Source organism: Oryctolagus cuniculus, chromosome X (genome assembly GCF_964237555.1).
Source record: "Oryctolagus cuniculus chromosome X, mOryCun1.1, whole genome shotgun sequence".
In the NCBI taxonomy this organism is placed as follows: domain Eukaryota; kingdom Metazoa; phylum Chordata; class Mammalia; order Lagomorpha; family Leporidae; genus Oryctolagus; species Oryctolagus cuniculus.
In genome coordinates, this window is record NC_091453.1 from 113,697,491 (window position 1) to 113,719,826 (window position 22,336).

The 22,336-nt window shown below is 38.9% G+C and overlaps 1 protein-coding gene across 8 annotated transcripts in view; it reads left to right on the plus strand.

The window, feature by feature from the left end:
• The window catches only part of INTS6L (integrator complex subunit 6 like), a 69,602-nt gene that overhangs the window by 43,581 nt on the left and 3,685 nt on the right, over positions 1-22,336 (plus strand). For 4 of the 8 annotated variants that reach the window (XM_051827574.2, XM_051827572.2, XM_051827573.2 and 1 more), the window contains 6 exons: positions 11,146-11,240; positions 12,230-12,340; positions 14,594-14,812; positions 16,906-17,029; positions 17,155-17,297; positions 19,083-19,317. In XM_051827574.2, coding sequence (XP_051683534.1) covers positions 11,146-11,240; positions 12,230-12,340; positions 14,594-14,812; positions 16,906-17,029; positions 17,155-17,297; positions 19,083-19,317 — 927 coding nt within the window. The remainder of the gene's footprint in view (positions 1-11,145; positions 11,241-12,229; positions 12,341-14,593; positions 14,813-16,905; positions 17,030-17,154; positions 17,298-19,082; positions 19,318-22,336) is intronic. The other 4 variants (XM_070066926.1, XM_051827575.2, XM_051827576.2 and 1 more) reach the window with 3 other exon arrangements.

The following is a 22,336-nucleotide window of genomic DNA, read 5'->3' on the forward strand; positions in this document are numbered from 1 at the left end:
TCCACTTCTGATCCAGCTACCTGCTAATTCGCCTGGGAAAGTAGCAGAGGATGGCCCAAGTGCTTGGGCTCCTGTACTCATGTAGGAGATACAGATGAAGCTCCTAGCTCCTGGCTTCAGCCAGGCCCAGTCCTGCCTGTTCTGGCCATTTGAAGAGTGAACCAGTAGATGAAAAACCTCTCTCTTGATTGCTCTTACTCTATCCTTTCTTTCTATACATCTGTCCTTCAAATCAATCTTTTTTTTAATAGAGAGTACTTCAAAAAGTTCATGAAAAATGAAATTAAAAGGCAAGTTTATTTTGGTGCAAGAAACTGTTGAAGTCCATTCATAGTTTCTTCATAAAACACATTTTCCATAAACTCTTTGAAGACTTCCTAGTATGCAAGACTTCTATGAACATAAGTCTTAATTTTCTGGGTTAAATGTTCAGGACCACAATTGCTGAAACCTATGGTAGCTGCAAGTTTAGTTATTTAAGAAACTTCTTGAGTATTTCTGGAGCAGCTATACCATGTTCCTTTCCCAACATCAGTATATGAGTGATCCAGTTTTTCTGCTACTCCCCAGCCTGTGGTGTTGTCAGTAGTTTGTTTTGTTTTGTTTTATTTCAGGTGTTCTGATGGGTATATAGTGATATAGCATTATGGTTTTAACTTGCATTTTTCTCATGCCTAATGATTGTGAGCATTCCCATGTGCTTATGTACCATCATATAATGTCTTTGAGCAACTGACCTTTGCCTATATTCTTTTTGTTTAAGATTTATTTTATTTATTTGAAAGACAGAGTTACAGAGAGAGGTAGAGACAGAGGGAGAGGTCTTCCATCCACTGGTTCACTCCCCAGATGGCCACAACAGCTGGAACTGTGCCATTCCAAAGCCCAGAGCCAGGAGCTTCTTCCAGGTCTCCCACGCGGGTGCAGGGGTCCAATGACTTGGGCCATCTTCTACTGCTATCCCAGGCCATAGCAGAGAGCTGGATTGGAAAGGGAAGAGCTGGGACTTGAACTGGCATCCATATGGGATGTCAGCGCTGCGGGCTGGGGCTTTAACCCGCTGCGCCACAGTGCCGGCCCCACCTGTATTCTAATTGGACTGTGTGCTTTTGATGCTGATCTTTGAGAGTTCTTTACAGATTGAATTATCAGTCCTCTGTGATATATGTGGCTTTCAGGTAATTATTTAGATACTTTATACATGAAACTATTGTGCTTGTTTGTTAGATCTACAGCTAAGTGTCTCATTAAAGTTTTTAAAAATGTATTTATTTTTTATTTTATTTGAAAAGCACAGAAACAGAGACAGGTAGAGATCTTCCATCCAGTTAACTTTGCACAAATGTCTGCAACAGCCAAGGCTGGACCAGGCTGAAGCCAGCAGCCCATATCTCAATTCAGGTCTCCCACATGGGTGTTAGGGACCTGAGTACTCAAGCAATCCCTGCTGCCTCCCAAGGTGTGCATTAGCAAGAAGCTGGAATCAGGAGCAGAGCTGGACTTGAACCTAGACACTCCCATATGGGATGCAGGCATCCTGAGTGGTATCTTAACCACTGCATCAAAAAATGCCCTCTCTGCATTTTTTAAACAATTGCAAATGGTATTATATATTTAAATGCTCTTATCCACATATTCACTGCTGGTATATAGAAATCCAATTGATTATCTTTTAAATTTTTTTGGTTTTATTTTTTTAAAATACAATTGACATTTATATCATTTTGAAAATGTTGCTAAACTTCCTTGCAATTTTCCATAAAGACAACCATGTGAACCATATCCTGCAACCATCCTAAACTTCCCTGGAATTTTTAAAAAAATTATTTATTTATTTGAAACCCACAGTTACAGAGAGTGAGGGAGAGAAATAGAGAGAGATCTTCAATCTTCTGGTTCACCCCCCAGATGGCCACAATGGCCAGGGCTGGGCCATAACAAAGCAAAGAGCTTCACCCACATAGATGGCAGAGGCCCAAACACTTGGGCCACCTTCTACTGCGTTTCTCAGGCCATTGGCAGGGAGCTGGATCAGAAGTGGAGCAACTGGGACACAAACCAGCACCCATATGAGATGTTGGCACTGAAGGCAGCAGTTTTACCTTCTATTCCACAACACTGGGCCTTTCTTGGAATTTTTGACATTAAACAATCATGTCAACCCTAGAATCAATGACCTAATTTGTGAGTTGTAGGCAGTTTTACCTCTTCCTTTCTCATCTGTATGTGTTTTATCCCTTTTCTTACCTTATTGTACTATAATTTCTAGTACCGTGTTGAATAGCAGTACTGAGAACAGACAACTGTGCCTTGTTACTGACCTTGTGAAGTATTTGTTCTTTCACTATTATGTATGACATTTCTGTAGATTTTTTTAAATCAAATTGAATAATTCAACCTTTATTCCTATTTTTTCTGAGAGTTTTTTAAATGAAATAGTTATTGAAATTTGACAAATGCTTTTTCTGCATCTATTAATAGAATTATATGATTTTTCTTCTTTAACCTTTTAGTATGATGGATTACTTATTGATTTTCAGGTATTGGATAAGCCTTCATCCTTGAAATAAACTCTACTTGATTATAGTGTAAAGTTCCTTTCACATATTACTAAGTTCTATTTACCAATATTTTGTTAAGTATTTTATGTCCTTACTCATGAGGGGTACTGATCTGTAGCTTTCTTTATTTGCATTGTCTTTAGTTGGCATGTCAGGGTAATACTATATTTGTAAAATGAATTGGGTACTGCTCCTCCTGTTCTGTTTTCTGGAACAGACTGTAAAATTGATGTTAAATATTCTTCAAACATTCAGTAGTATTATTTAGTAAAATCATTTGAACCTAGAGATTCCTGTTGGGAGTTTTTAAATGGCTAATGCAATTATCTGTCATAGTTACAGAGTGATTCAAATTATGTATCTCATTGAGTGCGTTGTCATTATTTGTGTTTTTGAGAATCTGTTCCATTTGAAGTTTGTCACTTGTTCCATTTAAGTTGTCATATTTATGTATGTAGAATCATTCTTCCCAGTCCCTTATTATTGTTTTGATATATGCAGATCTATGGTAATATTGCCTACCTCATTCCTAATATCGATAATGTGAGTCTTTGTTTTTGTTTTTCTTCACCAGACTTGCTAGAAGTTTGTCACCTTTACTGATGCTTTTAAAGAACCAGCTCTTTGTTTCATTAATTTTGTCAATTGTTTTCATTTCAATATTGATTATTTCTCTTTATTATTTCCATTCTTCTCCTAGCTTTAGGTTTTCTTTGTTTTACTTGATTCTCTGGATGAGATCTTAGATTATTAAATTGAGACTTTTCCTCTTTTCTAATATAAGTATTGAGTGCCATAAATTATCAGCATTGATTTAGCTGCTTCCCACATATTTTAATATGCTGCATTTCATTTTTATTCACCTCAGTATATCTCTTGATTTCTCTTGAGATGACACTTTGATCCATTTATTATTTAGAAGTTTGATTTCCAAGTATTTTTAATTACCTGTTATCTTCCTGTTAATACCTCTTAAGTTGATTCCATCGTGGTTAGAGGACACATTCTGTATGATATCCATTCTGTGTGATGTCCATGGCATTTGTTTTATGGCAAAGGATATTGTATATCTTGGTGTATGTTCCATTGGTGCAGGAGAATAATGTATGGTCTGCTGATATTGGATGAGATGTTCTAGGATTATTAAACTTTTCCTGTTGGCTGATCATGTTTATCAGTTCTGCAATATACTTGTGCTTTTTATGCTAGGGTTTCAGTCTATCATTTTATATTTTTGCTTTCTTTTGATTCTCTCCATTCTTCATTCATCTGCTTTCATTTTCCTGGCTTCTTTTGGACAACTTGAATGGGTTTTGTTGTTGTTTATAGGATTGCATCTCCGCCAGCGCCGCAGCTCAATAGGCTAATCCTCCACCTAGCGGCGCGGGCACACCAGGTTCTAGTCCTGGTCAGGGCACCGGATTCTTTCCCGGTTGCCCCTCTTCCAGGCCAGCTCTCTGCTGTGGCCAGGGAGTGCAGTGGAGGATGGCCCAAGTACTTGGGCCCTGCACCCCATGGGAGACCAGAAGAAGCACCTGGCTCCTGCCTCCGGATCAGCACGGTGCGCCGGCCGCAGCGCGCCAGCCGTGGCTGCCATTGGAGGGTGAACCAACGGCAAAAGGAAGACCTTTCTCTCTGTCTCTCTCTCTCACTATCCACTCTGCCTGTCAAAAAAAAAAAAAAAAGGATTGCATCTCTACTTATTTTTGTGGGTTTTTTTCTCTTTTCTCTTTGCATATCTGCAGTGCTTTGCAGTATATCTGTTTGGATAGCTTTTTTTTTTTTTAAATGACTGCTCTGTGTATTATATATACATAATTCATCATAGTCTACTGGCGCCATTATTTTGTTAATCTGAGTGAAATATACAAACATTCTCTCCCTTCATAGCTTTACCCTCCTCCATTTATAATAAAATTATTTGAGTGTTCTATATGCATTTAGAAACACATGGGAGCAGTGTTGTAACTTTTGCTGCAGCTCTCAAACATAATTTAGAGAACTCAATAGAAAGGAAACCTGTTGTGTATATGCATATTTTTGTACCATGTTCTTTCTTCTTTCCTTATATTCCAGGATTCATTCTTTTCGTTGTTTATCTGTAGAGAATTTCCTTTAGACATTTTTAGGGTCTTCTGCTGATGATAAATTCTTTTTTTCCTTTTTAAAATTTTATTTAAGTTATATAACTTTCATTTATTTTGTATATATAGATTTGGGAGCATAGTGATACATCTTACCTTACCCTCCCTCCTGCCCATGCTCCAACCCTTCTTCTTCCTCCTTCTCCATTCCCACTATTAATTTTTACAATGATCTATTTTCAGTTTATTTAATGATCATAAAGTTACAAATTCTTAGTTTCTCTTCATTTGACAATGTCTTCATATACTCTTCATTCCTGAATGATATGCTTACTGAGTACAGGATTCTGGGTTGATAATGCTTTTAGTTCAGCACTTGAAAAACGCTGTGCCATTTCCTTCTGTTCTCTTTGGTTTCTGAAAGCAAATACACTTTCATTCTAATGTTTTCCTCTATAAGTGAGGTATTGCTGTTCTCTGCTTTCAAGATTTCTTTCTGTCTAGTTTTCAGTAGTTTAATTATGATGTGTCTTGGCACACATTTTTTTGGCTTTATTCTGTTTGGAGTTCACTAGCCTGCTTGAACTTGTTAGTCTATTTCTCTTCCCAAATTTTGAAGAGTTTTTGGCCATTAATAATTTGAATACTTTTTCAGACCCACTTTCTTTCTCCCCTCTTTCTAGAACTCTAAAGACATGAATGTTAAGTCTCACAGGTCCTGAGGATCTCTTAATTTTTTATTCTACTCTATTTTCTCTCTGTTATTAAGATTGGATTTTTAATTAATATATTTCCTCTGTCCCCTCAATTCTCCTGTTGAACCCATCTATTGAGCTTTGGATATGGGTTATTTTATAATTCACTGTTAAAATTTCTACTTGAGGAACCAGTGTTGTGGCATAGCAGGTTAAGTCACTGCTTCCAACACTGGCATCCCATATTGGAGTAATGATTCAAGTCCCAGCTGTCCTGCTTCCAATCCAGTTTCCTTCTAGTGTGCCTGAGAAAGCAGCAGAAGATGACTCAACTGCTTGGGTCAGTATCACCCATGTGGGAGACCAGAATGGAGTTCCTGGCTCTTGGCTTCAGCCAGGTCCAAACCTGACTGTTGTGGCCATTTGGAGAATGAACATGTGGATGGAAAATCAATCTCTCTCTCTCTCCCCTCCCACCCGCATTGTTCTGCCTTTCAATTAATTAAATATTTTATTTTTTTCTTTAAAAATATTTATTTATTTATTTATTTGAAAGTCAGAGTTACAAAGAGAGAGGGAAAGACAGAGATAGAGATATATAGAGATATCTTCCATCTGTTGATTCACTCCTCAAAGACTGCAACAGCCAGGGCTGGGCCAGGCTGAAGCCACGCACTAGGAATGCTATTCTGGTCTTCCCACATGCATGCAGGGGCCCATTCACCCAGACCATCTTCTGCTGCTTTCCCAGGCTCATGAGGAGGGAGCTGGATGAGATGTGTACCAGCCGGGACTGAAACTGGCGCCCATATGGGGTGCCATTGTTGCAGGCAGTGGCTTAACCCACTGAGCCATAGTGCCAGCCCCTTAAAAAAATTGTTCTTGCATCTTTATATCTTGTGTATTTTGTTTTCTATTTCTTTGCTTGAAACCCTATGTTTTCTTCATTTGTTTCAAACCTGTTCATAATTACTGATTGAAATATGTTTTATGATACCTGCTTTTTTTATTGGATGCTTTTAAGATTGCTTTCATCTTGGTGTTGGTATCTCTTGATTGTCTTTTTATTTTGAAATCTTCCCAGTTCTTGGTATAATGAGTGATTTTCAGTTGAAACTTGTGCATTTTCAGCCTTATGAATCTCTGGGTCTTATTTAAACCTTTTTTAACTTGGTTCCTCTCATTTTCCTCTGGCATAAGCTGGGCAATGCTGCACCATTACTCCCAGTGCAGACAGAAGTTAAAGTTCCTCAGTTAGTCTTCATTGACATCCAAAGAGACAGGGATCTTTGCTATTGCTGTGTGGGGATGGGAGTTCTGGAGCCACACTGGAATGATGCCTCCCTAGCTGGGAGTGGTGGGAATGCTTCTTTTCTCTTCCCATCTTGGCCTACTCTGGTACTACAATGGGTAAAAGTTTTATAGAACTGTTATGGGCTAAATTCCAGGGCTCCATTTTTTATCTAAATTCAACCTGCGTTCCAAATTGTTACATGAAAATACCCCTACCTAGAGTATCTAGTTACCCACTAGAAATTGAGATATATAGGAGTTTAGAGCAGCAAGATCCACTCTCTAATTCCTGTCTCTGCAGGTACTGGAGGTCAGATGTGGGCATGACACAATGGTTAAGAGGAAGCAATGTAGTGTGTGATTATGCATTCTGTTCTCCTTTTGCCTAAAACATTATTGTGTAAGTTGCCAAATATTGCCCATCCCCAAGCCCCCCAGCACTATGCAAATCCTGCCACTGTCTTCCAAGTCACCCCTTAGTCTCTATCACTCTATTCCCAAATGCCACACTCGTCCCCTTTCTGAAATATCTCTGTTGCTAGTGAGACATGTGTGATATTCATTCCTGGTCCTCCTTACCCTACAACACTGAGAATCCAATACTGTCTAGAGCATGTGATCTAGATGATTACATGTACCCAACAGCCCTCTAAATGTTGTTGCAAGTATAACTTCAAGCCAAGAAGAACTTTTAAGCTAACTCTCACCATGCTTTTCCTCTTCTCTCCACAGTCTAGTTAATACCATCAGTATCCATCTGCAAACATCCCAAACCAGAAACCCTGGAGGTATCTTTGACTCTTCTCCTTCTGTAACCACACACATCCAGTTGAGAGCAATCTCACTCATGACTCAGTTTCCATTCTGCCCTTGTCTTCAAATATCCATCTCCAGGCCTTTCTATAACCTGTGTCTTCTGAGGATCATAGAGTTTTTCACATTCTCTGAAGCTGAAGGTCTTTGTACTCCTGAATCCCAAACTTAGGTTTCCTCTTGAGTTTCTGAAATAGACAGAAACTCAACATTTCCACCATTATTTCATTTTCTGGGTAGTGTAACATCCACAGTGGTTAAGAGTATAGGCTATGGGTCATAGATGATCAAATATAAATTCTAGCTCTGCTACTTGCTGGCTTTGTGACCTCAGGCAAGATAAACTCTCTGTGCCTCAGTTTTTTCATCTGTGGAATGGGTATGAGAATTTAGTTGAAATAAAATTAGTTGATTAAGTTAAATTGCTTAGATGTAGTGTGGCCAATAGTGAGTGCTCAACAAATGATATTATTATATTGTTGTTGTTCATATCTACCTATTTTAGTAACTCTTAAGAGCATTGATATTCATACTAAAAATATACCAAAAACCTAGTTTTTTTTTTTTTTTTTGACAGGCAGAGTGTACAGTGAGAGAGAGACAGAGAGAAAGGTCTTCCTTTTGCCGTTGGTTCACCCTCCAATGGCCACTGCCGGCATGCTGCAACCGGTGCGTCACACTGATCCGAAGGCAGGAGCCAGGTGCTTCTCCTGGTCTCCCATGGGGTGCAGGGCCCAAACACTTGGGCTATCCTTCACTGCACTCCCGGGCCACAGCAGAGAACTGCTCTGGAAGAGGGGCAACCGGGACAGAATCTGGTGCCCCAACCGGGACTAGAACCCGGTGTACCGGCACCGCAGGTGGAGGATTAGCCTATTGAGCCACGGCGCCAGCCCAAAAACCTAGTTTTGCAGTTTTAGTGGGTAGGGGGATATAATCAAGGGGCAAGCAAGCTAAGTCACATATACTTCATAATGCTCAGAAACATCACTTTATTACTGCATAGTACAATAATCATGTGCAATTTTGATCCATTTCATCTTTATTAATGTAATATTTCAAAAAATAGTAGTTTTTTAAAAGTTTAATTACTTAAGTACTAAAAGTTGCCTGAAAATGTAAAATATGTGATTTTCTGAGAAAGGTAAATAAGGCTTAATTGGATCAGAGAGTTCCCAGAAAAATCATGCCAAGAGGGAAGTCATCAAGATTATTGTTCAATTAGGAAACTGATTTTTCTATTGACGACCAATAACTTCAGAAGTTGGGATATTTGTAACACTTTCTTTTCTTAAAGATACTACATTCAATTTGCTTGGTTTTTTTTTATTAAGAATTGAGAATTTGTGTAGAAAATAAATGTCAACTTCATATTAAGACCAGTTATGGGCCGGCGCCGCAGCTCAGTAGGCTAATTCTCCTCCTTGCGGTGCCAGCACACCAGGTTCTAGTCCCGGTCTGGGCGCCGGATTCTGTCCTGGTTGCCTCTCTTCCAGGCCAGCTCTCTGCTGTGGCCCAGGAAGGCAGTGGAGGATGGCCGAAGTGCTTGGGCCCTCTACCCGCATGGGAGACCAGGAGAAGCACCTGGCTCCTGGCTTCAGATAGGCGTGGTGCGCCGGCTGCAGCACGCCGGCGGCAGCGGCCATTGGAGGGTGAACCAACGGCAAAAGGAAGACCTTTCTCTCTGTATCTCTCTCACTGTCCACTCTGCATTTCAAAAAAAAAAAAAAAAAAAAGACCAGTTATGCTCTAGAGAAAGTGAGAGGTGTGAGAATAGAGAATAGAAAGAGAATGATGTGATGTGTATTAGTCAGTATTTATATAGTGCTTCATAACCTACACTGGTTTGTTTTTCATTTTATACAGTTTTCATACATATATATTCTAGTTCCTCAGAATAGTCCTGCAGTAAGGCAATTATCATTTAACCCACTTTATAGATCAAATAGAAGCTCAAAATGAATTGAATTATTCAGACTTACTCAGCTAAGGACACCACTGAGTTTGTCTCAGACCTAGGTCTCCCCTCTCTTTGAAGAGATAAATGAGGGAACAGGAATTAGAATAGAAAATATCAGCAGTTTTTGAGGTATTGAAAATACCATTTTGGTTTTAATTTACACTCCCATCTCCTATAATTGTTTATGACATCTTTAGTGTACAACCCTATGTGAATGGACATCTAATGCTATGGAAATCATTTTCTGAGCTAACAGAAGCAGTGACCAAAGCACTTTAACACTAAGAACTCTCTACTCTTAATCTATGCTGTGGAATATTTTCATTATTTCCCCAACCTCTGTTTCAAAACTGACAAGAAATAGACTAAACCAGCTGCTGAGTGGAATCATTTGCACTTAGCGTTATTAGAAATGCTGAATATTACTGACTCTGATTGTCTTTATTTCTAAAAAGTCTTTCCAGTATTTGCAATTGTTAGTTTCCAAAATGTACCTAATTCCTCAAAGACCTCATATGAAGATCCAGTGGCACAGGACATTTCCATAATCTCCCATTCCTTTCTGTCAAGAAATCAATGGTCTTTAAAGGAGTTGTTTGCTGCACTGAGACAGAAATCTATCCTATATCATAACAAAATAAAACAAAACAAAAAAAGAGTTTTTATGATGTTGTGAATTCATTGAAATTTGTTTCTGGTGGAGTGAATAATTCAGTAAAAGGAAGAAAGTATGTAGTTGCTTTCCTTAGCTAGAGTCATTAAGAATTTCAAAAAATAGTCCTATTGGCAGAGAAATGAGGCACATGGCATTGGGAAGGTTTTGTCTGTGGAAGTAAAGGAATTTTTTTTAAATAAGAGCTAACGAAATCCAAAGAAACAAAACAAAACAGGATGGATTTACAGTATCTTTGGTTTTTACAGTAGGAGCAGCAGATTCATGTTGATTTCTGGAGATAGCAATCTTGAATTATTATATTAGGCATCTTTTTCTCATACTTGGAAAGAAATAATAAGTTGTTTCATACATTTTCATGCAGTATATATAATGTACTTAGCTTGTTAAAATAATTAAGCCTAAGTATAAAAAGATAAGAAATGTCTGTTTATTTAAAGTAAATAACTTTAGTTTTATCACAGCATATGATATTCAAGGAGCATGTTGACTATGGAAAGCAAAGAAGTGGAGAGAGAGGAAAAATCTGGTTCAACAAAGGATGGGATGATTAAGGAGAATGTGAAACATAATTTAGGGATTTCCCATCATTGCCTAGAAATTCAAGGCCTAACTTTTGTCCTCATATACTTTATAAAGTTTCTTACCTTGATCCCTCAATGAAAAAGGTATAGCATCCTCTACATTTCAATGAAATGAAAGGTATTCTATCAACCAGTGACCACGGATACCCAACCCCGGGTGAAATTTACTACAGTAGAGTTACCAATACGTAAGAGATCAGGAAAATATTTCAAGGGGATCAGAGTCAGTGTTTTAATATTATATTTCATTTGTATCACAGATGAAAGGGAAATATGTAACTTGAGAGTTTATTCCATTTTCTACAAAATACTATATTTTTTTTGGTGACTACTACAACAACCAAAAAACAGTCAAGTACACGACAGTGAAAACTTCATCTGGTGCAATTACAATCTGAGATTTCAAGATGTGAACTGCATGATTTAGATGTTGGAATTTGGGACAGGAGTAATGTAATATTTTATTTGGTTTTCTATTACAGATGACTTGTTTAAAGTTCACAAGCTTAAGCCAAATCTGAAGTGGCGACAGGCTTTTGACAGCTACTTAAAAACCCTGCCGCCGTACTACTTATTAGTATGTATTTATGCATATATATGTATTAACTGTATCAGTGATGATTCTTGCCCTGAGAAATGCCAATGAATCAAATGATTTGCTCCTGTAAAAAGATAGTTTTTTTCATTTTGCAGCTATTTGTGTCGCCACTGTCTTCTCAAGCCATGAGTAATCATTTGGCGATGACAAGGCGGCACAAAAAGGAACTGCTTTCTCTATTTGGTTTCTTTTGACTGCCATGGTTATTTTTTATGAAACACATCTATGTTTCTCTTATTAAAACTAGCCTTATAAAAGTGAGATTTTGAAATTGAAGAATAAATAGATCTCTTTTCATAAATTATATCAGCTTCCCTTTTTAACTCTAGAAATTCTCACTATGTGACTTCCCTCTGAAAAAGCAAATCTGAGGAAATTATAGTTGCTTATAGCTTGTTAAATGTATTTTAGATATGGCAGGAAATGGCAGCAATGGTGGGGAAGATCCAAAAAGGGTGAAAAACTACTTGACCTCATTTTGATTTTTATAATCTGAGGAAAGTATTCATGATGACTTTGAACTGGTAGTGTAACCATTTCAGAGGTTAACACAGTAAACTTTAAGCCAAGTTTCTAGAGATGAAAAGGCATAATATTAAATTATACCATTGGTGTCACCGGGAGGAGAAATTGGGGTGTGTTTGTATGTACCATGGCAGGAATGGAGTGCACAAAAAGATGCAACGTGACATGATTTTATGACATGGGAATTAAGACTGAAAGCAATTTACCTGTTTGAATTTGCTATTACTTGCTCTTCTTATCCCACTCTTTTCTGATTTTTTTTACTTTCTGCTCCTTACTTCTCTGCTATTTTCATTGCCACTTTTTAATGTTCCATGTTTGGTTTTATGTGCAGCACCTTGACTTCTAAGAAATGAATCATGTCCCTTTGCCCCCTATAACTGAACTTTGAGTATTTTAAGATTTATTCTATTCTTACTGTTGTGTATTTTGTTTCCTTATAGCCATTAAAGAAAGCACTAAGGATGATGGGAGCTCCAAATCTGATATCAGATAATTTAGATTGTGGACTTAGTTACAGTGTTATCTCTTACCTTAAAAAACTCAGCCAACAGGTAGTATTGGTAAAAACAAACAAACAAAAATCCTTTGCCCTCAGAAGTGCATTTCCTTATTCTTTAGTGTAATTGTAATTTCTCAAATTAAATGTGTATATATCTCTACACTCTATGAATTAGTAATAATGTGATTCTCTATGGCTTCTAGCTTCACCATTTAACTACAGTTAAGGGTCTGTCAGTATCATTTGATGCTGTGCCATTTTTCCTTTTGCCTGCCAGTTTGTCCTACCCACAAGCTGGTTGATATTTTGTGGCCCAAGAGGGGCAGAGGCTTAATAAAATTCTCTCCACGGGTCCTATTTTGCCTGTCCTCAAACCACTTTACACTAGAACGTTTCCCTCTTGTAGGTCAGCACACTGAGGCATGGTGTGATTAAATGACTTGCCTGAAATTGGTTTTCAGGCATGCAATAACACAACACTCACATGTTAGCCCTTGGATAAATAGCGATATGCTTTCTCTGGAGTGCGGGGAGATGAGACTAGTGTTCCTTCGCCTGGAGGACAATAGGTCCTCAGGGGACCTAGAGAGTGGAGTTCCACCTCCCCTCGTTGGCCTGGCAGCTGCTCCTTTTTACCCCCACCTCATTTACCATTATTCACTTTGTCCCTTGCCTGCCCCTCTCTATTAGTACCTCATCCTCCACTCACCACTCCTTGTCATACTTCTTGCCTCTCCCTAGCCCATTCTTGTAGGATAGAAATGTCTGAGAAGTACTGAATTAGAGCCTTACTGCTATACAAATGTGTTATGCTTTGTGACCAATTAATTAATGCAGCAGATGTATGCACAAACGTGTTCCTGGGAAGGAGACTGTAGTTGCATTTTCAGTGATTAGAATGCTTCATGTTGGATATGTTTAGAAGTTTGGATTTTAAAAATGGAGAGGAGTAAGCAAAGTGTCAGATTTTATTAAAAGACCAAAGGGACTCCACAACCCAGAGGCTGACACACCTTGCTAGGAACTGGCAAAAACTTAACTATGTTCTGGAGCTTTCTAGCTCCTACCAGTCCAGTGTGCTCATAAATACAAAGGAAACTAAGGAAAAATCTTGGTAGATTTATGATCTACTAAGCCCCCCTTAGCTCTTTTTCCTCTCTGCTAATAGATTTTCTTTTGTTGTTGTAAATGTTTTGGTTTGGTTATTTATTTATCTATCTATTAATCTATTGATTCATTTGGTTTTGATTTAATGTTTACCTTGGGCCTTTATGGCTGTGTCAGCAGGGTTTGACCCCAAGGAAGAAAGTGAACAGAGTTGAAACCAATACAAATTCTAGAACCTTCTGGGGCCAACACTTGTGTAGTTTTATATGTGAACTGTCAAGACCATTAAAAAAAAAAAAAGAAAGAATCTTCATCTCATATTTCATGTGTTCAGAATTTTTAGAGATAATAAATACATACTTAATTTTAGCTTTTAGAGACAATTAATAAATGCATCTTGCCAAACCACAAGAAATCCAAAATTATTTTGGGCTTACTGGACATTGTTGGATTTCCATGTTTTAGAGAGAAAGAAAAGATTGTTACTACTTTATAATGTTTCTAATTGATAATTTAATTATTCATTTAATTACTCTGTGTCACCAGTGTTCCTTGAACTGTCTCAGACATATGCAAAACACAAAATATGCCAAATGTATTGCTACAATACCTGTACAAGCAATATTAATCAATATAATAGTAGCTATTTAGAAGATTTTCCATTGTAAGTTAGTAAGAATTTATTGAGTACACATTACAAATCATTTACATGAGAATACCTGTTTAAGTATTACCTTCTATGACTATTTTTGATGAGCCAATACTGAAAATAAGCAGTTTCATTTTTTTCAGATATATTGCCAGTCTGTGTACTCTGAATTTTAGTGCTAATTTACATTTACGAATATAGAGAGTATTAAAGTTTTATCCTGGGTCTGAAATAAATGTTAATTTTGACCAGGTTATTTAGTAACAAAATGTATTTTTAAATGCCCATGAATGAAATTGTTTTCCATGGTTTCCAGTCTCTCCATGGTTCAATTCTACTTTTGGCACTAGACAAAGAAAAGTCCTATCATTTGTCTTCCCAGCCCCTCTCCCACTTTGCTGTGCTATTACAGAGAAACAGGAAAAGTTTAATTATCCATTTTTTTGAAAATTGTTATGTGGGTTTCTTAAAGTACTATCTTTCTTAAGTAATAAAAATGACAGTGATAATGTAGATGTTTTCATAACATAATATGTACTTTCATTTTAGACCAAACTAGAGTCAGAACGAATACTAGCATCAGTGGGGAAGAAACCTCCCCAGGAAATTGGAATCAGAGTGAAAAATCATTCTGGAGGTGGTGTGCCCTTGACTCACAATAAAAACGTTAGAAAACTATTGAAAGAAATTACAGGGGAAACTGCACCAAGACTGACAGAATTTAATACCAAAGAATTTGCTGGCTTCCAAGTAGGGCTTTTAAATAAGGTAAGTTGTGATAGAAATCAATTTTATAATGTTTATTTATTTATTTGAAAGTCAGAATTAAAGAGAGTGAAAGAGGGAAGTAGGGAGGGAATGAGGGAGAGAGTATTCCATCAGCTTGTTCAGTCCCCAAATGACCACAATGACCAGAATGGGGCCAGTCCAAAGCCAGGAGTCAGAAGCTTCTTCCTGGTCGCCCATGTGGGTGCAGGGGTCCAAGCACTTGGGCCATCTTCTACTGCTTTCCTAGGCCATAGCAGAGAGCTGTTTTGGCAGTGGAGCAGCCAGGACTCAAACCGGCACCCATTTCGGATGCCAGCACTGCAGCCAGCAGCTTTACCCGCTGCACCACAACACCAGCCCTGGATACAAATCATTTGATGTTTGAACTTGCTTGATACATTTGTCTTGACTTCCATATTCCTTTAGCTTCAAAGTAATGACGATCCTACTTTGGAGTTAGTAGCTGTTAATGGACCAGTTTGAGAATTGTCCTGCCAGTAGAGGCCAAAATGGAATAAAATGTACAAGATATGTTTTGCAGGTAACACCTGTGAAGATGAAGGAGGGAGAGATCTGGAGTAGGCAGGGAGAGCCTTCAGATGCCAGAGCTGATCTACTTACTACCTGTGAGAGGAGTCGGGAAGGAAGGAGGGTTGGGTATGAGGCAGTGCAGGCATTGATGCATTTTGGAGACAGTCTTGGCTATCCCAGCAAGGACCTCTGGCACCAAGCTTCTCCATAGAGGAGGTTCATGTTGGACAGAACTGGCCAGGTGCTAGCATCCTGGCTGTTCTTAGTCACTGGCTGTGCAGCAGATCCCTAAAGCACTACAGCCAAAGGCGGTCTGCCAGCTGCATTCATTGCAGAATCAGTTATCACCTTCCTGAAGGGAGATCCCGGCAGCTCAGCTCTGTGGCTGCCAGAGGAATAAATTTACATTACAAGTGGTATCCTGCAAGGCTGCCACTGGCGTAGATCTCAGGAGATTTAAATGACACATGAAAAGGGATATTCCCAGGGCCTTTAGTTCTTGTGGCTGTGCAGAAATCAAAGCAATGAATGAAAATTTTCTACTAGGGAAATTCTGATGTACTCAGTTGTATTTTTAAACTATTCAATAAGAGTTTAAAAATGTGAAGTATGCTCTTACCTCAGAATCAGCCTTTAAGTCATTCTGGTCTGGCTGAAAAGCCCATAAGAGCATTTCAGGCATGGGAAGCCAAGACACTGTGGCAAAAAGTGTCCTACATGAAGGACCTCTGTGGGTGAGACACCAGTGAAGAAGTGGTCACTGAAGAAGGAGGTACTTTTCTCTTAAGAGAGGAGAGAACTTCCACTTTCCTTATGGCCCTGTCTAAATACTGATGGAATTTGTGGACTCAAAAGGCTTCTACAGCCTAGGAAGCTCATGTTAAGAGCCTTGGGTGATCACTGACATCATACATAAGAGTGTTAATTGTTAAAATAACAACAGGAGTCACTGTACACTAACTTTCCATGCAGGACTTCTGTCCTCAGAGTTGTATTATGAGAGTTAATAGTAAAACTTGTTCTCAAAGATTTACTTCATTTTAGGGTATTAAGTAGAGGATATTCTTATGTCTCATAAGTTACAATTATGTCAATGTGCTTGCCAAAGATGTATCATTCTTGAGTTCATCTTCAAAATTAATTAAGTTTCTCAATATATATGTGTGTGTGTGTGTATAAATAAATTAAACCTCAGAAAGGTTTACTTTTATTGAATTAAAAAGTATTTTCCCTTATTGTAAAAATAATCCTTCTGGTATTCTATTGCACAGTAGAGTAACAATAGTTAACACTAATACATTGTATATTTCTAAATAGCTAGAAGAAAGACTTTTGAGTGTTCATGCTACAAAGAAATCTTGAATATATGAAATGATGGATGCCAATTATCCTAATTTGATCATTAAAATCTATGCATGTATTGAAATAGTACATTGTACCCCATAAATATGTACAATCATTGTTTGTCAATAAAAAATAATCTAATGAAAATAATGTAAAGTATAATATTTCTGTATTAAATGCCTCAGTAGTAACTGAAATTGTTTGCTTTTTTCACATAGGATTTGAAACCTCAGACATATAGAAATGCATATGATATTCCACGTAGAGACCTTTTAGACCAGTTAACCAGAATGAGATCTAATCTGCTGAAAGTGCACAAGTTTATAGTTGGACAAGATGAAGGTAAATGAACAATGAAGTATTTTTTGCTGATTGAGAAAATTCCAGGAGTGACTTCCCTGAAGGTGTTTATTGCATAATGAGTAGGTAGCTGCAGAGCATCAATTTCTTTTCTGGTGACCTTGCAGATGCCCTTCACAGTGTTCCAGTTGCACAAATGGGTAACTACCAGGAATATCTGAAGACATTGACCTCTCCACTACGAGAGATTGACCCAGATCAGCCAAAAAGACTGCACACTTTTGGCAATCCATTTAAACAAGATAAGAAGGTACAATACCTATTTCTATGTCTGCCTAAATTATTCTATCCTTACTGCAAATCTTTTAGTGTGATGAATACACATCAGAAGTTCTGTTTGTTAAAAGGCTAATATATCACACCATGGCTTTTTATAGAAGGAAAGTGAGAGCTTTTTTTAAAAAAAGATTTATTTTATTTATTTGAAAGACAGAGTTACAGAGAGAGGTAGGGAGATAGACAGATGTCTTCCATCTGTTGGTTCACTCCCCAGATGGCCGCAACCGCCAGAGCTGTGCCGATCTGAAGCCAGGAGCCAGGAACTTCTTCCAGGTCTCCCATGTGGGTGCAGGGGCCCAAGGACTTGGGCCATCTACTACTGCTTTCCCAGGCCATAGCAGAGAGCTGGATCAGAAGTGGAGCAGCCGGGACTAGAACTGGCGCCCATATGGGATGCAGGCGCTTCAGGCCAGGGCTTTAACCTGCTGCACCACAGCGCAGGCCCCAGTGAGAGCCTTTTTATGTAAAAGTGTGTTGCTTGATGGCTGCCATTTATTGAGTACCTAGTAGGTACTGGTGTTTTTAATAATGAAATTTTATGTTGCAGCTGTACAGTGAGGCAAGTATTGTTATCTGCTCCTTAAAAAGAAATTAAGATTCACAATTAAGATGACTATATCCCACTCATGAAGGAGACTATAGGTTTTAAGGCTGAAACCATGCAATAATCTCTATAGTATCAAGACTGAATTCAAAAGTATTCTACCTCGTCCCAATCCTCAATTAACTGGAGCTTTTATTTATCTCCCTCTGCCTTGACTTCTTCATTTCAGCTTTGAGGATAACAATTACACTAATTGGTACAGCTCTGCAGAATATTAAATGAACTCATATACACTGTCTAGAACATTACCAGGAATGTAATAAATGTTCAGTGAAAATGTTTTCCCCTCTATACTGTTTATGAGGGAAATCCTTTGAAGAAATAATTTATCATGATTCTATTCAAATAATGGGGGCTCTGATTCTTGAGTTATCTGTGGATGAGACCAGCTTTTAGCTAACGTTCTATACTGCTGGTTGTCATCTTCTATCTACCTATAAGAATGAAAAGCCTCCTCATTCCCTGCCCAGCAACAAGATGGACTTATGTGAATCCATATTTGAAGTTGTGATGGAGGAAATTACATCACCTTCTATTTTTGAAGCATTCTGTACAATGAAAATCCGTGTTTCTTAATAAAATAGTAAATTTAAAGCACAAAAGCACCAAAAAGGCAAATTATTTTTCCTACCAAGAATTGATGCAAAATGGTTTGCACTTCTTCAAAAAGGTAGTTGTAGGCTTATCCCACTTTAGTTGCTTAGAACTGCTCATTTCTTTCCTTTTTTAATTTTTATCAATATCAAGAGAACACATTTTATGTACTTCATAAGTACAGTTCTAAGAAGACAGCCATACTTCCCTCCCTCCCACTCTCCCTCATCCCCCTCCTTCCTTCCTTTCTTTTTGTATTTCTGCTCATTTTCCAAGCTTTCTGATGACTCACTATTGTAGTGTGTTTGGCCTAGAACAAAACCTTACATGTTAGTTTCCTTCTTGTATAATTTAATCTGGATTAAAATTGAGTTTCATTTTCTGAGAACAGAGTTGGTATGGGGCATGGTAAATCTTTGGCCCATGATTAATGATGTATTCTATGATTGCGTGTATATGGATATGAGCAGTGTTTGCAGTTTTGTTGTAGTTCAATTTGTTGTAGTTCAATTTTTGTCTTTAATGGAATTTGCTTGTTGACTTTTTTTTTTTTTTTAGGGAATGATGATTGATGAAGCAGATGAGTTTGTAGCAGGGCCGCAAAACAAAGTGAAACGTCCTGGTGAACCCAATAATCCTATGTCATCTAAGAGAAGGCGGAGTATGTCCCTGCTGTTGAGGAAACCACAAACCCTAGCTACTGTAACTAACCATGTGGGCGGAAAGGAACCACCCTCAGCCTCCTGGTTCCCATCTTATCCAAACATCCTAAAACCCACTCCTGTACATCCAGGTATAGAGTAGTGGTTCTAATTTCCTCATGTCTCCTAGAGGAGCAAGACATGAAACAATTTACTTTGTGCTTCTTCCTTTTCTGTTCAGTTTTTGTTTATGATTACATCATCTGTGTGGTAGGCATGACAAGCCCCACAGGGAGCAAAGACGTCCCCACTCATTCTACAATAGTACTTCAGAAAGTCTGTGGAGTGGCCAGTGTTGTGGCACAGCAGGTCAAACTGCTGCCTGCAGTGCTGACATCCCATAAGGGCGCCCGTTCGAGTCCCACCTGCTCCACTTCCATTCCACTTCCCTGCAATGCACCTGAGAAAGCAGCGAAAGATGGACTAAGTGCTTGGGCCCCTGCCCCAGTGTGTGAGACCTGGATGGTGTTCTGAGCTCCTGGCTTCAGGCCATTGCAGCCTTTTGAGGGTGAACCAGCAGATGGAAGATCTCTTTCACTCATCTCTTCCTTTCTGTAAATGCTGCCTTTCAAATAAATAAATAAATATTTCTTTAAAAGTTTGTGGAAAAATGGAATTAAAAATGAGTTTATGGACAGGTGTTTGGTGCAGCAGTTAAAGCTAAAATAGATTTATTCTGTTGCAAAATTTTGAAATCTGCATGTTTCATAAAAGGCATTTTCATAAACTTTTTGAATATCCCTTGTTTGCATCGATTTCAAAATTTTTGCATCAAATTAAGCATCTTTTAATTACATTTTCCATGAACTTTTTGAGGTATAGGAAGAGAAACAGATCCATAATTACAGAGTAATAGCATAGCAATTAGCAGGAATTGCTACATTACTTAGCAAGCAAGTAACACAGGAATTAATGGAGAAGTGGAGAGACATGAGCATGTTTGCTCCCACCATTTGGAGTGACTTCAAGAAGCAAGAGTATAAAGCGGGTTTCTACAAGGCAATAGGACAAATGGGCTTACCAGAAGGGTGGTGGATCTGCCCTTGCTCTCTGTGCTGTCACCACCTACAATTATGCTGTGATCCAGGGCAGTCTGGAGCCTGCCTCCTCAACCCCCCTGGAACAGTAATAATCAATATCACCAATGTCTACCACACATTACTGTTTCCTCTAAGCACTGTGGGACACCACTGTTCACTCCCTCCTGCATAGAAACTTCAGGTTCCCAGATACCACAAGATCCTGGTTTTCTTTTCCTCTTAATGATTCCTTGCCATCCTTTTTTTCTAGTTTCTTTTCTTTCCCACCTCTAAATACCATAGGACCCCAAACTTCAATCCTGGGACTTCTTAGGTGTCTAACAGACGCACAAAACTCTGTAGGTTTTCTTAACTCCTTGAACTCTTTAATTACCTTAAATTCTTGACATTACTCCTCTCCAAAACAGCTCTATTTGCAGCCTTCTCCATGGCATTTAATGACAGCTATGAGGATTGAAAGGGTAGAGCATCCCTGGATTGGATTTTCTGCAGATTTTTCTGATGTAAATAATACTAATATTATTGATGTCAAGCTATCCACCTGAAGTCACTGAGCCAGAGTTAGGAAGAACCAGGCACAACCTGTCCTCTTACACCCCTGCCACTATTATTTACCAAATGGTAGAGCAAAAGCCTTGCACTCACTAATGTCTCGTGTTCTATTCTCAATTCAGCCTCTTAGTAACTCCAGCAACCCTATGTCCAGCACGTATCTGGAATGCATATTTCTCTCTGCCTCCGTTGCACTCTGGCCCAGTCTCTCATCAAGCTGCAATAACTTGTTTTCTGATCTCTGCTTCCCATTCTTGCACTTTCTCGCCCACACTAACTCTGCAGACAGATCAGGTTGGCACCTAGAAGAGATCATGCCATGTGCATCCTGAAACCTTGCCCTCAGCTCTGCACCACCTGGCCCTCTATCCTCACCACCTGCTCCTACTATGGGTATCCTCCTGGCTCTCTCTGCCTCTGCCCCTCACTCCAGGGTCCCCACAGCACCTGGACTTGTCCTCCCTGCAGGCTGGAACTGTCTCTCCCTCTGCATCTGCAGAGGCTGCTCTGTCTTCTCCAGGAAGATGAGGCCTCCCAGGGCTCTGTCTCTACCTGGCAGGCCCTGGAAGCTGCTCTACTGCTTTCTCTCACATCTCTACTTCCTTCTGACTCAATTCCGACTGTGCTTGTTGGGTTGACTCAGTGAGCGCCTCCTGTATGACCTCTCCAGGAGAATGCAAAATTCCATGACTGCAGGGTATGTTCCTCTCCATCTTCTTCAAATAAATAAATAAATAATGTTTAGAAAACAGAGTATTTGATTTAAAGACGAGGCAGGATGTGGTGTTCTCAAGTTTTCTGATTGCATGCTCAGTAAGCATGGCAGTAGGTACGTGAATTTGAGACATCATGATTGTCAAATGAGACTTGCCGCTTTTCCACTTGTCAAGCATAACATGCTGACACTAAATGATGAGCACCAGGGATCTGCGAATGTTTATTAGTTGTGCTGTCTTTCTTAGTTTCTGTATGCATTCATACTGTCATAAAGGGAAGAAGATGGTTTTATTGTATTATCCTCCTGAGCTCAATTTGAGGGGTCTCAGATGTCCTTCTGGTTCATAATCCTGCTTTATGAAATAAGTAATTTTGGGGCCAGCAACATGGCACAACAGATTAAGCCACCACCTGCAATGCCGGCATCTCATATGGGCAATGGCTCAAGTTGAGCCATGCTGTACAATTTCTAATCCAGCTCTCTACTAATGACTTGGGAAAAGCAGCGGAGGACGGCCTAGTTACTTGGGTGAGAGACCTGGATGAAGCTCCTGGCTCCTGGCTTCAGCTTGGCTGAGCCCTGGCCAATGCTTCTATCTGGGTAGTGAACCAGCAGATGGAAGATATTCTCTTTCTCTCTCTCTCCCTTTCCCGCCCCCCTCCACTTCCATCTCTATCTCTATCATATCTTCCTGTAACTCTGCCTTTCAAATAAATAATGCATCTTTAAATGATAAATAAGTAATTTCCTTGAAACTGTGAAGTAAAACGATGTACTTACACAGTTAACTAAATGCACGTA